Source organism: Indicator indicator, chromosome 2 (assembly GCF_027791375.1).
Source record: "Indicator indicator isolate 239-I01 chromosome 2, UM_Iind_1.1, whole genome shotgun sequence".
Taxonomy (NCBI): domain Eukaryota; kingdom Metazoa; phylum Chordata; class Aves; order Piciformes; family Indicatoridae; genus Indicator; species Indicator indicator.
In genome coordinates, this window is record NC_072011.1 from 58,945,480 (window position 1) to 58,963,201 (window position 17,722).

Here is a 17,722-nt window from a genome sequence, read left to right on the forward strand (position 1 = left end):
TCTCACACACCAAGCCCATGTCCTGTATGTGCCCTCCTACTGCAGGCAAACTTCATGAAGTTTAATAAGGATAAATGCAAGGTCCTACATATGGGGAGAAATAACAACATGCACCAGTACAGGTTAGGGGCTGCCCTGCTGGAAAGCAGCTCCACAGAGAAAGACCTTGGAGTGCTGGTGGACAGCAAGTTCTCCATAGAACAACAGAAACTAGAGATTTATCAAGTGTCTGAATCTGCCACTCTGTGATAGCCTAAAAATGTGCCAGGGGTAACTTATTCTGCTTTCCAGCCTTGCAAAGAGCTTGGTTACATCAGCCTGGCAAAACACTCTAGAAACATACAAAATATGTCTACAAAAGTAACAGAAAGTGAACCACAGGGAGAAAAAGCACCCCTTGAACTCAGATATGCAGAAGGAAAGACTGGGAAAAGGGAAAAAATCCAAACCAAACCAAAAAATAAAACAAACAAAAAGGCAAAACAAAACCCAAGCAAGAGCCCTTTCCTTCCCTTATTTCATTAGGAGACCCTTACCTGTCCAACCAGTAAAAAGGGAAAAGGCAACAGAGAGCTGCTTCCTTGTCTGCTGGAATAAAATCAGACATTCAAAAACTACATTGTCTGTGACCAGGCTGCATCTTGCACAGCTACTCAATATGCAGAAGATCTCTGCACTGCAGAATAAAATTAATCAGAGTCCTACGCAGTGAGATTGGTTACAGTTAAAAGAAGGCACTCACAAAGAAAAGGACACACTGAAAAGAGATCAAGAATGAGTGAGGCCAAAGGCAAGTACTTGGGGCTTCAGAGCCTCACACCAGAGCAAAATTATCACCACAGGTGAACAAACTTACTGTCCTGGTGGGCAATAAGTTACCCATGAGACAGCAATGTGTCCTTGTGGCCGAGCAGGCCAATGGTATCCTGGGGTGCATTAAGAAGAGAGCAGCCTCGGGTCCAGGGAGGTTCTCCTCCCCCTCTGCTCTGCCCTACTGAGGCCACATCTGGAGCATCGTGTCCAGTTCTGCCCCCTGCCCAGTTACAAGAGGAACAGGGATACACTAGAGAATGTCTAACAGGCTACAAGGATGATGAAGGGACTGGAACTTCTGTCTGATGAGGAAAGGCTGAGAGACCTGGGGCTGTTTAGCCTGGAGAAGAGAAGACTGAGAGGAGATCTTATTAATGTCTATAAATATCTGAAGGGTGGGTGTCAAGAAGGGGCCAGGCTCTTTGCGATGGTGTCCTGTGATAGGACAAAGGGCAATGGACACAAACACCAACACAGAAATTCTACCTCAACATGAGGAAAAACTTCTTTACTGTGAGAGTGCTGGAGCCCTGGAACAGGCTGTCCAGAGAGGTTGTGGAGCCTCCTTTCCTGAAGACTGATCTGGATGTGCCTCTGTGTGACCTGCCCTTGGTGATCCTGCTTTGGCTATTGGACTCAATCTCCAGAGGTCACTTCCAATCCCCAGCATTCTATGATTCTATGAAACAAGCACTCAGCACTGCCCAGTTTAACTGCCAGTCTGTTAGGTCACTTCAAGAGGAATCCCAGGAAAGAGAAACTGAGTGCCATGGTCATATCCATACTTTGGGGAGCCTGTGGATCAGAAGACATCCAAACTGCATGCCCTGTGAGAGGTTGTTTTACACCATCCTGGTTTCACAAGCCCTCAGAGCACTCCCAGAAAGACCTATTGAGAGCTGGGTAAGGACAGGGAGGATACTTCTGAATTCAAAGCAGCTGCTGCTGGGTCTCACACAGCCCTGGCTGAGCATCTAGAGCAGACACAGTGCCTGATTTGGTATGTTAAGATGGTTTCTACACTGCTCACAGCAGCAGCTTGAGAGTTAGAGACAATAACCCACTGGATTCAGAGATACTGGTTCACTGTTTCTCCAATTAAGGCTGCTGTGGAAAGGCAGACTGACACGGAGATAGCCCAAACCAAGCACCTCTAAAGCTATGCAAGAGCTGTTCCAACAGAGTTGCTGTGTTTTGATTAACCTCAAAGACCTCAGAGATGGGAACAGAATCCAGAGAGTATTTCACAGATGCTCCTTGGCCACCTGAATGTTGCTCCACAGCAAACCCAGGGTAGGAGAATAAAGTCACAGAGAGAGAGAGAGCAGACAGTTTTCTGTTTGTCTGTATTCCAAAGGGTTAGAAAAGCACTGAAGATATGTAACATCTGCTCTTCTAGAAGTGATAGGATTCTTCCTTACAGGCATTTAATGACAGGAAACCATCCCCCTTTTTCTCTCCATAACTCCACAGAGCAGGACTCACAGGAGTCCTGGCTTATAACAGCAGTGAGGTTCTAAAGTAAGCCTCCACATTGCCCCTCTGCACACAACTGCCACATAGAATCATAGAATTATTTTGGTTGGAAAAGACCTCTAAGATCATGGAGGCCAACCATCAACCTAAGACCACTGTGGCCATTAAACCATGTCCCAAGTGCCATGCCACACATTTCTTGAACACCTTCAGGGATGGTGACTCCACCACCTCCCTGGGCAGCCTGTTCCAATGCCTGACCACTCTTTCAGTCAGGAAATTCTTCCTAACATCCAACCTAATCCTGCCCTAGCACAATTTCAGGCCATTTCCTCTCATTCTATCACCTGATGCTAGGGAGAAGAGACAAACCCCCACCTCACTCCAGCCTCCTTTCAGGGAGTTGTAGAGAACAACAAGGTCTCCCCTCACCCTCCTCTTCTCCAGGCTAAACAACCCCAGGTCCCTCAGCTACTCCTCACCAGACCTGTTCCCAGACCCTTCACCAGCCTTGTTGCACTTCTCTGGATATGATCCAGCACCTCAATGTCCTTCTTTTAGTTGGGGGCCCAAAACTGAACCCAGTATTTGTGGTGTGGCCTCACCAGTTCTTAGTACAGGGGCAAACACTTCCCTACTCCTGCTGGCCACACTATTCCTGACCCAGGCCAGGATGCTGGTGGCCTTCTTGGCCATCTAAGCACACTGCAGGCTCATATTCAGATGGTTGTCAACCAGCACCCCCAGTTCCTTTTCTGCTGAGCAGCTTTCCAGCCACTGTGCCCCAAGCCTGTTGCATTGCACGGGGTTGTTGTGACCCAAATGCTTGACCTGGCACATGGCTTTGGTATACCTCATGCAATTGACCTTGGTCCATCAATTCACCCTGGTCAGATTTCTCTGTAGAGCCTTCCTACTCTCCAGCAGATTAACACTCCCATCCAATTTAGTGTCACCTGCAACAGTGCTTGACTGCAAAGCAGAAACACCCAATGGGTTAAACCTCTGTGCAACTTGTACAATCATAAACAATTACCTCACTTAAAGACAGTTTTACAGTAGTGATAAAGGTAATAAAGCAAGGGTTTGGCACTGAAACAGTATCCTTCTGACAGAGAAGCTGCATTCGGGCACATTTCCCATAAAAATATGGCTGAAGCAAGCTGTCATTCTGAAATGCAAGACAGCTGATGCACAGCCAGTTCTGTTTCTTCTGTCTTTTCTGCCCCTTAACATTTGCTAAGCGCTTTGTGTTAATTCCACACAGCACCACTCCCTCTCCCCAGTTACCAGCATCACACTGTGTACAACTGTGGGTGGCTGGGGGTTTTGAAGATTTTGGTGCTCTCAAATGTTTTCCAGAAATAAACACTGATGAGTATTAGTCACCTCCTTGCACATTTTCTTATGCTAGTTCTGATGAGGTGAGTTCAGGTCACTCTTTTCAAGCATTCCCTGCCTTGGGCATAACAAATATTGACACTAGCATCACCTCTTGCTGATAGCATGGGGGTAGGAAGTAGATGATCTTTAAGGTCCCTTCCAGCCCAAACCATTCTATGATTATAATAATCTGCCCTTCTACACAGTTACACCTTCACTCAGTTCAGAGCAGTTCAAAGTGTACAACCAAATGCAAATATCTAAACTTCTGCCTTGCTTGCCTGCACTCTGCTGCTCTCAGTCCTCAGCCACCTGCTCTGCTGTTCTCTGGGAGCTCTGTGTATCCAAGCCCTTCACAGATCAACAGCAAGCTTCCTCCTAATCACCTTCTTTGATTTCTTCTGTGTTTCAATTCTCTTTACACAGCTCAGCTGCCATCTACTATAAGACAGCACATTCAAAAAAAGCCTTCTCAGTCCTCCTCTTAGAAGAGCTCAATTGTGGAAAACTATTTGACCTTCAAAAAGAATTGTCTTAGAATAGAGTCATAGAATTGTTTCAGTTGGAAAAGACCTCTATGATCATCAAGTCCAAGCATCAATCTAGGACCACCATGACCATTAAAAACCGTGTCCCAAAGTGCCCTGTCCACACATTTCTTGAATACCTCCAGGGATAGTCACTCCACCACCTCCCTGGACAGCCTGTTCCAATGCCTGACCACTCTTTCAGTCAGGAATTTTTGTCTTATCTCCAACCTAAACCTCCCCTGGCACAACTTCAGGCCATTTCCTCTTGTTCTATCACCTGATACTAGGGAGAAGAGACCAACCCCCACCTCACTCCAGCCTGCTGTCAGGGAGCCTGACAGAGAACATCATCAGGAACAGGCCTGTCATTGAAATTAAGGAGATTCCAAACCACTGCTCTCAAAACTAACAGACCTAAAATCACTTCAGACCTTGTCTTCAGGAGTCAGGTACATGCAAAAAGCAACTGATTGACAGTTTCCCTATACTTAAGTTATCCATTTTTTTTGCCCTCTCACCTACTAGTCAACCATTTTACTTAGAGACTGTCACACTCAGAGTGCTACAAACATGGTCCTCATCCTCTGGGAGGCAATCAGCTAACCTAATTTCTTAGTCAGCCGTGGCTTGCTCTGTTCCTTATTATCTAACCAGTATCACTAGTCTGCACAGACCCATATACCAAGCCAACCAGTTTAACTCTCCTCACTGTTTTTACAGCCTGGCATGCAAAAATAGTCCCTGCAGAATCACAGAACTCCCCACAAGTTACGTTACTTTTAACTACATCATGGCAAATCTACAACCAACCCCAAAACACAAGCTGGAGTATTCTCTTGTTTCTTTATCACAGAATGGTAGGGGGTTGGAAGGGACCTCTGAAGATCATACAGTCCAACCCCCCCACTGCTAGAGCAGGACCACCTAGAGTAAATCACACAGAAGCATGTTCTGGTGGGTTTGGAATGCCTTCAGAAACAGAGACCCCACAGAGACTCCACAACCTCTCCAGGCAGTCTGTTCCAAACTCTGCCACCCTCAAAGTGAGGGGTGAGTTTTTCCTTACTTCTGTGGAACCTCCTGTGTTCCAGTTTGTGTCCATTGCCCCTTATCCTGCAGGTGGAACTCACTTGAGCAGGACACTATGCAGAATGCAATACCTTTCTGAGCTGAATGACTTAAATGGAACATCACAGTGAGGGTGCTGAGACACCGGAACAGGGTGCCCAGCGAAGCTGTGGATGTCCACTCCCTGGAAGAGTCCAAAGCCAGACTGGATGGGGCCTTGAGGAATCTGGTCAAGTGGAAGGTGTCTCTGCCCATGGCAGGGAGGGCTGGAACTAGAGGGTGTTTAGGGTCCTTTCCAACCCAAACCATTCTATGATACAGATAGAAGTTGTAGAGAAAATGATAAAGGACAGTTGCAACTTCAGATTGTAATTGTTAGCATACATAGAGACCTTTAGCACTTCTAAGAGCTCTCTTGCCTTACCTTGCAGCTTTTTCAGGACAGCCACTTCCATCTTGAGAACTTGCTTGGGTTGCTGGGCTGATTCCACCTTCAAGGCCACGTTCTCACGAGTCAGCAGATCCATTGCCTCATAGATCTCCCCAAAGCCACCACCACCAATCTTCTTCAGCTGGAAAAGCACAAAGAGGTTTGGAGAATGTAGAAGAGAGACCAGATCAAACTGGCTCTCACAAAGTCAGGCAGTTGCTTCTGTACTGCATAGGAAGAACAAATTTGGCTCCCAATGCCTGCTGTGACTGAATCCCTTCACTGCACAGCTAGGCAAGAGTCCAGCTACCCACTTGACTGGGCTATGTATAAATTCTCTGCTGTGACAACAAAGCAGGCAGGCAAGTGATGGCATGGGATACATTTAAAAGCAAATGGCAAGGCCTGTTTGTTGCCTCCATAACCTTCTTGCCAAAATTATAGACCCTTTGAGGAGACAGCAGAACTGCTGTCCAGAACATGGCAGATAAAACCTGTCATTGCCTCTCAACAAACACATCTCCACAGTGGCAGGTTGTAGCTAACTGACTAAAGTTAAATGGAGTTTACATATCATTTGCAAAGATTTTAAACACAGAATAAAACAGCCACTGCAGTATTTTATAAGGTACATGACTTGCTCTGCTTGTGAGGTTACTTCAGTGTCACACTTCAGAGAACTTCCAACTGCATTATCTCAAAACAGCTAGGTACAAGTCAGAAATAAAACTCCATTGTTTCTCTCTCTCTTTTTTTTTTTTCTTCTAGTTTTAAACTATACCAAATGGTGATTTTATGTCTCTGAGCAAAACTAAAGCCTGTTTCACAACAGAAGGAAACCACTATTTTGAAATCCAAACAATTTCAACTGAATCATGGAATCAAAGTTGTTTAGGTTGGAAAAGACCTCTAAGATCATGGAATCCAACCATCAACCTCAGACCACCATGGGCATTAAACCATGTCCCCAAGTGCCATGGCCACATGTTTCCTGAACACCTCCAGGGATGGTGACTACACCACCTCCTTGAGCAGCCTGTTCCAATGCCTGACCACTCTTCCCATAAAGAAATTTTTCCTGATATCTAACCTAAACATCCCCTGGCACAGTTTCAGGCCATTTGCTCTTATTCTGTCACCTGATACTAGGGAGAACAGACATAACCTGCAGTTTGAGGCTCCATTGATGAAGCTATTCAAGGTGAAGCTTGACAGGGCTCTGGGCGACCTGATCTACTTGAGGATGTCCCTGCTGACTACAGAGGGGGTTAGACTAGATGACCTTTGGAGGTCCCTTCCAACCCAAACCACTCTATGATTCTATGAAACTCAAAGCTAAGGATGCTCAAGTTTCAGTAGATTTGACATGCACCTACTAGAGATAGATTGTCTGCCTGTTCTAGAGCAGCCACCCACTCAAGAGAGCAAGCTGGAATCCTGTGCTCTTCCTGGAAGGTGATTCCTTGATTCTCCTTCTGCTGAGACTTGGCAGCATATGCACACACAGTTATACATATGAATGTATAAGGCAGACTCCAAATGTGTTGCCAGTGTCAATGTCTATGTCAGGAAAATTATTTTCTTTCTCTTAGATATATTTAAAGCTTACTATGCTGCCCAGGAACAAATTCAGATTTACAGCAGAGCTAGAGCAGGGCTCCTTGGATCTGCTTTGCACTTGGCTGCAAGACCAGCCCTTCAGTGTTTTGTATTCCCTCTGTACACAACTGCTCAAGAAACACCCAGGAGGTGTTTGGTATTAGGTAATAGGTCGGACCTGATGATCTCTGAGCTCTTTTCCAACCTGGTTGATTCTGTGATTGGGACATGGTTTATTGGCCATGGTGGTGTTAGGTGGAAGGTTGGACTCCAATGATCTTAGAGGTCTTTTCCAACTGAAACAATTCTATAACTCTAAATCAGAGGATCCATGTAAGACTACAGGCTAACAAAGGAGGATGGCATGGGATCAGGGTCAGAACTTCTGCTGAATCAATTTTGTACACACTTTCCAGCCAATCAGTGCAACTCACTGTCCAAGAGTCCTTAAGTTGCCTCTGCTTCCTCACATCTTATATCTGCCTCTTATGGAAATTATTCTCTGGCATCCTTTTCCCAGCACACCAGATGGTCCTATTCATCGTTAGCATCCTCCTTGATTTTTCAACAATATCCAGAGGCCATCAACAACCATTTCCTCCTCTTTGTTGTAGAGCAAGTTGTTAACTTGCAATGCAGGGTCTTGGCTGAGGTCAGGGAGTTGTCACACAGGCATTCCCTCATTGCTTGGGTACTCTGTGAGAGTTCATTACCTAAGGTGAACTCAGCACAGCCTTCTGCTGGGCATACGACACTCAAGAAAATAAAACAATAAAGACAATGTCCAACATAAAGTCAAAAAAGAGAAGGGAACATATAATGAAACACACTGAAGTGGTAATCACGAGTCACCAGACTGTGCTAAGCCTCACTGCTTTGGGAATATTCTCCTCTCATCCTGTTTTCTACCCCCCACCAGTTCATTCACCGTTTAGACTGGGATATAGACAGGCAACACCAGCAGGATTCATTTTACCTACATGCATGAGCCTAAATGTGAGCTCAGTGTCCAGGTTTCCATCAGAGACTGTGGAGTCAAGTGAACAATTCATCTGATCAAACACAGGGATCTGGTTGGACTTGCACACAGACAACTCCCAGTATCACAGTATGTTAGAGGTTGAAAGGGACCCCCAGAGATCATTGAGTCCAACCCCCTGCCAGAGCAGGATCACTTAGGGTAGTCCACACAGGAATGCATCCAGGTGGGTTTGGAAAGTCTCCAGAGAAGGAGACTCCACAACCTCTCTGGGCAGCCTGTTCCAGTGCTCTGTCACCCTCACTGTAAAGAAGTTTCTCCTCACACTGAGGTGAAATCTTCTATGTTCAAGCTTGAACCTGTGGTTTCTTGTCTTGCTGCCGCTCAGAGATGGTTTCAGTCCTTCCAGCATCCTACTTACAGCCATAAAACTCACTGAGCTGCTTTTGCCATATCCTAAGGGGTTTCATGCCACATTAGGCCCTTGGAGTAAACTGTTACCAAAATACCACTCTGCTGGGGTTGTGGAGTCTCCTTCTCTGGAGACTTCCAAAACCTTCCTGGATGCATTCCTGTGCAGACTACCCTGGGTGATGATTCTGCTTTTGGCAGAGGGGTTGGACTGGATGATCTCTGGGGGTCCCTTCCAACCTTTAACATTCTGTGATACTTGACCAGTTCATGTGGCCAGCTCCAAGCAGGGGTTCCAGGAATTCCCCACACCAAACTGTCCCTCAGGACTACCAACATAAAGCAGCCATGTTCTGATGGGAGAAGCTACTCCCCAGAGCCTCCTCCTCTGGGTGTAGCAGTAGTTACACAGGACACAGATGGCTCCATTTGAAGTCTCCCTTAAATATCCTGAAATATTTTGGATTTATCCTGAAAAGACTCTTGCAGCACAATCCTCCAGAGCCTGTTAAACCCACCCAACACACTGTCTTCCCACTAAACAGAACTCAGTACTCACAGACAGTTCAAAAACTCAAGGTGACACATCTCCCCCTAACAAAAATAGTCCTCAACTACATATTTAGTCTTTTATTCAGCAAGCCTGTAAGACATCACTGCTCTAAACAAAGTCTGCCTTCCAAGGCTACTACAGAAAGACTAGCCCTTCCCAGGAAAGCATTCCAGGACCATGGCACAAGTGGTTCAGTCTCAGGATCAGTGGCAAGCTTAGGAACTAGAAGATGTGTTCTGAATCCAGAGTGCAGAATCAAACCAAGCACCTGTGACCTGTGGTGAACTCAGCCAGGGTCAAGGCTTCAGATGTTGATAAGTTCAGACAATGGCTGCTGTGACTGCCTTTTGAGAGTGCTTGTATGGTCACAGAATCACATAATCAATCAGGCTGGAGGAGATCTCCAAGATCATCAAGTCCAATCTGTCACCCAACCCTATCTAATCAACTAGCCCATGGCACTGAGTGCCTCATCCAGGCTTTTCTTAAACACCTCCAGGGACAGTGACCCCACCACCTCCCTGGGCAGCCCATTCCAGTGGCCAATCTCTCTTTCTGTGAAGAATTTCTTCCTCACACCCAGCCTAAACCTCCCTTGGCACAGCTTGAGACTGTGTCCTCTTGTTCTGGTGCTGGTTGCCTGGGAGAAGAGACCAACCCCCACCTGGCTACAACCTCCCTTCAGGTAGTTGTAGACAGCAATGAGGTCTCCCCTGAGCCTCCTCTTCTCCAGGCTAAACACCCCCAGCTCCCTCAGCCTCTCCTCACAGGGCTGTGCTCCAGACCCCTCATCAGCTTTGTTGCCCTTCTCTGGACACATTCCAGCATCTCAACATCTTCCTTAAACTGAGGAGCCCAGAACTGGACACAGTACTCAAGGTGTGGCCTAACCAGTGCTGAGCACAGGACAGAATGACTTCCCTGCTCCTGCTGGCCACACTGTTCCTGATGCAGGCCAGGATGGCATTGGCCTTTGCCAATTCATTGATGGGCTTACACTGCTCTCAAAAGAAAACCAACCTGTGTAGAACAGGCATGGACTGAGAAGGCAGTGAATGTCAATCAGACACATTCTACATCATCAGACGACCTGCCAAGCCCACTTAAAGCAGTTCTGCACAGACTGAGACCAAAACAAGCCTCAAGACTGACGAAGCACTTTCCTTGTCCAAAGTTGGGTGGGTGTGTTGATCTGGAAGGCAGGGAGGCTCTGCAGAGAGATCTGGACAGACTGGATAGATAGGCTGAGGCTAACAGTATGAGATTCAACAAGGTCAAGTCCTGCACTTGGGCCACAACAGCCTCATGCAACAGTACAGGCTTGGGGCAGAGTGGCTGGGGAGCTGCTGGGTGGAGAAGGACCTGGGGGTGTTGATTGACAGACAACTGACTATGAGCCAGCAGTGTGCTCAGGTGGCCAAGAAGGCCACAAGCATCCTGGCTTATATCAGGAATATGTGGTTAGCAGGTCTGGGGATGTGATTGTCTTCCTCCACTTAGCACACACCTTTAATACTATGTCCAGTTTCAGGCCCCTCACTACAGGAAAGACACTGAGGTGATGGGGCATGTCCAAAGAAGAACAGCTAAGGTGGTGAAGGACCCTGAACAAGAGTCTTATGAGTAATGGCTGAGGGAACTGGGGTTGTTTACTCTGGAGAAAAGAAGGCTGAGGAGAGACCTTATTGCCCTCTACAACTACCTCAAAGGAAAAGAAGTAAGGGTCAGTCTCTTCTCACATGCAACAAGTGACAGGACAAGAGGAAATAGCTTTAAGTTGTGCTAGAGGAGGTTCAGGTTGGATATTGGGAAAAATTTCTTCCCAGAAAGGGTTCTCAGGCATTAGAACAGGCTGCCCAGGGAGGTGGTAGAATCACCATCTCTGGAGGTATTTAAAAGGTGTGTAGATGTGGTTCTGAGAGTTGTGGTTTAGTGGTAGTGGCTTAGCAGAAGTGATGCGATTGCAAGCTCTAGGGGAGTGGTTGGACTTGATCTCAAAGGTTTCTTCCAGTCTCAACAGTTCTATGATTCTAAGTCCTCTCTTGGAATCATAAATTGCCTTTATGACCCAGACAAGGTGAAGAGTCCACAAAAGTTTGTGGGGCTTCCAGGAAGGTTTCCAAAATAAACAGGATAACGACAAATGTAACCAAAACTTTAGTTCAAGAACCTCAGAAACCTGGAAGAAACCAAAGTATGGATTGTGCTTGACAAAAGAGCATACATGTACAAGGGTGACAACTGTATTCAAAGCTCAATGCAGGAGCTGCCAACTCTTTCTTGCTCAGAAGTCTGTTTTGAATGCCTGGTACAAAGCACTTAGGTGAAATAGCTCCACACTTCGATTCAGCCCTAACATCTACACCTAGTTCAAAGCAAGGACAAGTTATGTTTGACTTTATTCCCTTCCCTGAACAAAGCAGTTCACATCATTTAAAGAAGGTGTAGATGAAGTCACCCTCTAGGGTGTCAGCAAAAAATCATGTGGTTCCAGTACCATCCAAATTTCATCCATTCAAAGCATCAAAATATATTCAAGTAAAGCAGGATGACTTAAAAGAATACTTCAAGTTCAAATGTTTTGATGAAAAGCAGAAGCCTTTTTCTCTTAAAACAAAACAAACCCAACCAAAAAAAAAAAATAGAACTAAAGTATCCTTGCTGTCAGCCAGCCAAAATTTACTGACTTGGAGTGACAGGAAAATGAAGTCTGGACAGGCTAACTGCAGAGAACTAACATCTCCATTTGTCAAACGGTTGACAGGCAGCACATAGGAGGAGAGGAAGAAAGGAATTTAAGGAATACATCACACTGATCCAAAATTAGAGACTGGCTCAATACTGGAAGTATGCCAGAACTAAGAACTACAAAGGTTCAAGCATATGCCCAGCCAAAGACAGTCACAATGGGAGGACAAAGTACACACAGAAAATCTTTTGGCACCTGAACCCCAGCATCATAAAGATGCCACACAGCTGCTTGAGCAGGATCCATTCCTCCCAGCAAAGCTTGGTTGGTTTGGCTTGCATGCTGTGGGTGAGATTCAGAAAGGTGTTTGAATTCCCATCCCTGGAGGTGTTTCAAAGATGCAGGGATGTGGTGCTGAGGGACATGGGTTAGCATCAGCCTTTACAGAGTTACAGAAAAGTTGGACTCAATGATCTTAAAGGTCTTTTGCAACCAAAACAATTCTATGCTTCTCTGATTCAATGGCTTAGCATCAGGAGGGTGTCTAAATTCATCTTTGCAAAGAACATGCATCAATGAAGAAATCTCCATTTGTGTGAGTAGAGTCAGATAGGAGGTTGTAGTAAGGCTGGTGTTGGCCTCTTCTCCCAAGTAACTAATGACGAGAGGAAATGGCCTCAAACTGCACCAGAGGAGGTCTAGATTGGATATTAGGATGAATTTCCTGACTGAAAGAGTGGTCAGGCATTGGAACAGACTTCCCAGGGAGATGGTGGAGTCACTGTCCTTGGCAACATTCAAAAAAAGGAGCAGATGTGGCATGGGACACGGTCTAGTGGTCATGGAAGTGTTGGGTAGAAGGCTGGACTGGATGATCTTAGAGGTCTTCTCCAACCTTCCTGATTCTATGGTTCCATAAAAGCTGCAAGCAGTGTTATCTGAGAAGTCCAGAAGCACAGAGCATGTTTCCAGTCCTATAGGTCAGTTCACCTGCAGATGTATCATTTTGCCAGAACAAGGATATGAGCTGTAAGAGCACAGCAAGACTTTCCTTCAGCTGTGCCAGAAAGCTCTGGGAGGGGAAGAGGGCTTGCCTCCATTTTGGTATCTAATCACAGAGAAAATTGCAATTCTCCATCTGCTCTCAGGAAGCACAGAGAATGAAGAGCAGTTTGCTTCATTATATAAATAGGCTGAGAAGTGAAGGCTGTGGAGAAGGCAGGAGCAGAGTGCTAGGCTGAAGAGAGGCAAGCACCATGGAAGTCACAAGAACAGAGCAAGGTGGAACTTTCAAGGGTAACAAAGAGCTACCAAGCTTTAGGTAAGTCTACTGAAAAAATAAGAAATTGTCTGAAGTGGTTGTTGAAAATAACCACACAGTCTGAAACTGAAGTGAGTTGCAAGTCCTGCATTTCTTTAGTCCTCTGCCCTTCACAGCCCACAGCAAAACTCAAGGGCAGCTGGACCATAGCTAGTCAGCACAGAGAAATTACTTAATGCTACTACTACAAATCATAGAATGGTTTGGGATGGAAGGCACCTTAAAGATCATCTAGTTCTAACACCTTCCACTAGACCAGGTTGCTCAAGGCCTCATTCAACCTGGCTTTAGACACCTCCATGAAGGGAGACATCCACAACCTCCCTGGGTAACCTGTTCCAGTGTCTCACCACCCTCACCGGAAAGAACTTCTCCCTAATCTCCAGTCTAAATCTCCCCTCTTCCAGCTTCAATCCATTCCCCCTCATTCTGTTACTACAAATGTCCCTTGTCAAATGTCCCTCCTCAGCTTTCTTGTAGCCCCCCCTTCAGGTACTGGAAGTTCTCCTCAGAGCCTTCTCTTCTCCAGGTGGAACAACCCTAACTCTCACCACCTGTCCCCATAGGGGAGGTGCTTCAGCCCTCTGACCATCTTTGTGGCCTCCTCTGGACCCACTCCAGCAGTTCCACGTCCTTCTTGTGGTGGGGACCCGAGAACATGACACAGTACTCCACAATACTACCACCCAGAGAGGCAGAATCACCTCCCTTGTCCTGCAGGTCACACTTCTTTTGCTGCAGCCCAGCACACAGCTGCCTTCTGGGCTGCCAGTGCACATTGCTGGCTCACATTGAGTTTTTCATCAACAGACACCCCCAAGTACTTCTCCAAGTCCAAATCACATGTAGCTCAAACTTGTGATATTTCTGCAGTGAGTTTAATGATTCAGACACTGCTGGTAATCCTTTTGATAACCCAAAAGGGCACAATGGCACACTGTGGAAGCTGCATTGCCATGGAAGTTTGTCTCAGACTGTTTCTCTCCTGCCCTTTCCTTGTATTAAAGCAACCATGACAGCCTACTTCTAGAACAGGACACTGAAGTTCAGGCATGACTTGGGTGCCTACACCTGTCCCAATTCAAGGCAGTTGCTGCCAGCTTCACAACTGATTCTGCCTGAGCCAAGATAAGTGGCAGTCACCTGAATATTTGGGGTGCTTGCTGTTCTGTGACCACCACACAATGCCATGCCCAGGCTCCCCAGGAATGACTCAGCTAAGCTGAAGTGCCAACATATCTGCATGATCACATGAACAGTGTGATCCAATCACCCAAAGGTTGGCAGAGAAGGGGAATCTGGGAAAAAAAAGGCAGTACCAGGACCTGGCAGTGTGCATCCACCACCAAGAAGACACCAACCACCACATGGGACACTGCTGGAACTTGGGAGTGGTGATCCTTCTCTCCTCTTACCTCTGGTCTTATCTCACCTCACTCTTTCCTCTTTCTCTCTAATCACCTCACCTCCTTGAAGAGCCAAGGAGGTGCCAAACTGATCTGCACAAAGGTGTCATTAATAAATCTCTAATCATTCCAGCCATTATGGTTTGACTTTGCATCACCTCACTCCTTCAGGATCCCTAAAGGACCTCCTCTGATGTTGGGTCACAATGCATATATTGGATTTAATTTATTTTTTTCCAGCTTTTTAAAACCAAAGCTTTCAAGGCCAGAAAGCAAAAACAAAACCAGAATTTTCAGTATAAAAGGTACACAATCCTTTTACATGTTATACTGTAATTTCTTTAACTGAGGGTTAATTTCCCCCACCATCCCAGAGTCTTGTTTTGGTTGGAAAAGACCTCTAAAATCAAGTCCAATCTTCCATCCAATACCTCCATGACCACTAGATCATGTCCTGAAATGCCACATCTACTCATTCTTTGAACACCATTAAGGATGGTGACCCCACCCCCTCCCTGGGCAGCCTCTTCCAGTGTCTGACCACTCTTTCAGTCAGGAAATTCTTCCTAATATCCAGTCTAAACCTCCCCTTGTGCATCCTGAGCCCATTTCTTCTTGTTCTGTCATTAGTTACTTCAGAGAAGAGGCCAAAGCCATCCTCACTACCACCTCCTTTCAGGTAGCTGTAGAAAGCAATACAGTCTCTTCTCAGCCTCCTCTTCTTCAGGCTAAACAACCTCATCTTCTTCAGCCTCTCTTCATAGAACATGCTCTCCAAAACCCTCACAGCTTCACTGCCCTTCTCTGGACATGCTCCAGCACCTCAATGTCTTTCTGTAATGTGATGACCAAAACTAAACCCAGTATTCAAGTTCTGGCCTCACCAGTGCTGAGTACAGGGGCACTTCCTTAGTTCTGCTGGCCATGCCATTCCTGATCCAGGCCACAATGCTGGTGGCCTTCTTGGCCATCTGGGCACACTGCTGGTTTGTGTTCAGATGGCTGTCAACCAGCTATCAATCTCAGGTCCTTTTCTGACAGGCAGGTTTCCAGCCACTCTGCCCCAAGCCTGGAGCACTGCCTGGGGTTGTTGTGACTCAAGTGCAGGCCCTGGTACTTGGCTTTGTTAAACCTCATACAATGGCCCTGTCCAGACCTCTCTGCAGACCCTTCCTACCCAAATCAACACTCCCACTTAATTTCATGTCATCTGCAAACTTACTGAGGGTGCCCTCAATCCTCTTGCCTAAATCACTGACAAAGATGTTCAACAGGACCAGCCCCAGCACTGAGCCCTGGGGAGCACTGCTTGTGATCAGCTGCCAACTGGATTGCTTGTAAATTATTTTATTGTAATGTAAATTATTTATAGGCATGTCTGTAGTATTATTTGCCACAGTAATGTGAAATCTAAATTTCTTCCTAAAAGATGACTCAGCCTGCTGCAACAGTTCAATCCTACTTAAAAATCTTTGGCAGGATTAGTCTCCCCAAAATACCAGACAGTCTAAAATACACTTGAACAATATTAACCATCTTCTCTCAGTGGCTTACTAAGATGCCTGCAAGAAAGCCTGAGAGGTACTTTGACAAGGACTTGTAGTGATAGGACAAGGGGGAATGGATTGAAACTGGAAGAGAGGAGACTTAGACTGGAGATTGGGAAGAAATTCTTTCCAGTGAGGGTAGTGAGACACTGGAACAGGTTGCCCAGGGAGGTTGTGGATGTCCCGTCCCTGGAGGTGTTCAATGACAGGTTGGACAAGGCCCTGAGCAACGTGGTCTAGTGGGAGGTATCCCTGCCCTTGGCAGTGGGGTTGGAACTAGATGATCTTTAAGGTCATAGAATCATAGAATTGTTAGGGTTGGAAGGGACCTCAGGGATCATCTAGTTCCAACCCCCCTGCTGTGGGCAAGGATACCTCACACTCAATCAGGTTGCTCACAGCCACATCCAGCCTGGCCTTAAAAACCTCCAGGAATGAGGCTTCTACCACTTCCCTGAACAACCTGTTCCAGTGTCTCACCACCCTCATGGGGAAGAATTTCTTCCTCACATCCAATCTGAATCTACCCATTTCTAGTTTTGTTCCATTCCCCTTAGTCCTATCACTACCTGACACCCTAAAAAGTCCCTCCCCAGCTTTCCTGTAGGACCCCTCCAGATACTGGAAGGCCACAATAAGATCTCTTCAGAGCCTTCTCCTCTCCAGACTGAACAGCCCCAACTCTCTCAGTCTGTCTCAATAGGAGAAGAGCTCCAGCCCTCTGATCATCCTCGTGGCCCTTCTCTGGACACGTTCCAGCATGTCCATATCCTTCCTGTAACAGGGGCTCCAGAACTAGATGCAGTACTCCAAGTGAGGTCTCACCAGACCAGAGACCCTCCAAGGTCCCTTCCAACCCAAACCGTTCTATGGTTATGCCAAAGCACACCACTCCGCTGTTGGCTTGTTGGAATCCAGGATTAACTAGACAAGCTTGTATCCTATTACAGGGGGCAGAGATCTGTTTGGAGCACTGAAGGAGGCACAAAGCTGGAGATACTCACCACTTTCCAGCGATCTTTGACCACATAATTGGCCGGAAGAATGTCAACCTGCTCCCCTCCTCCGCTCATGTTTGGTTCGTCCTTGATGACCGCTGCTAGGCACTGCATTTGCCAGCCAGAGAAGGTTTCAGTAGCTCACAATTTAAACGAGCCATTTATCTGGGGAAAACAAAACAAAACAAAAAACAAAAGGGTGGAGGAAGGAATGACAAAATTAGTCCAGGCCACGGCAGAAGAACATGTTACGTTTCCACAGGTTTTGCTTATGACTAAATCAGAACCAGCCTCTTAGGAAAGGAGGCAAACTCACCTTGCACACACCTGAGCTCACTCCTTGCATTGACCTGGCAGACCATGCTTCAAGTCAGCAGCACAAACTAAAAGGGTAAGGAAGATTACCAACCACACCATGCAGGAGTCCAGTGCTCTTGGGCCTGACAGCCAAGAAGTGAAAGAGAATCTAATGACAAAATGCTGCAAGGGCTGTTACTGTAACCAGGCAAAAGGGTCTTG

The 17,722-nt window shown here is 46.4% G+C and overlaps 1 protein-coding gene across 1 annotated transcript in view; it reads right to left on the bottom strand.

The window, feature by feature from the left end:
- TTBK1 (tau tubulin kinase 1) overlaps window positions 1-17,362 on the bottom strand; it is an 84,169-nt gene extending 66,807 nt beyond the window's left edge. Inside the window, exons 1-2 of the mRNA XM_054398354.1 lie at window positions 17,210-17,362; window positions 5,695-5,842 (exon numbers count right to left, since the gene is read on the bottom strand). Coding sequence (XP_054254329.1) covers window positions 5,695-5,842; window positions 17,210-17,317 — 256 coding nt within the window. The 5' untranslated portion in view covers window positions 17,318-17,362. The remainder of the gene's footprint in view (window positions 1-5,694; window positions 5,843-17,209) is intronic.
- Between the last annotated feature and the right edge of the window lie 360 nt (window positions 17,363-17,722).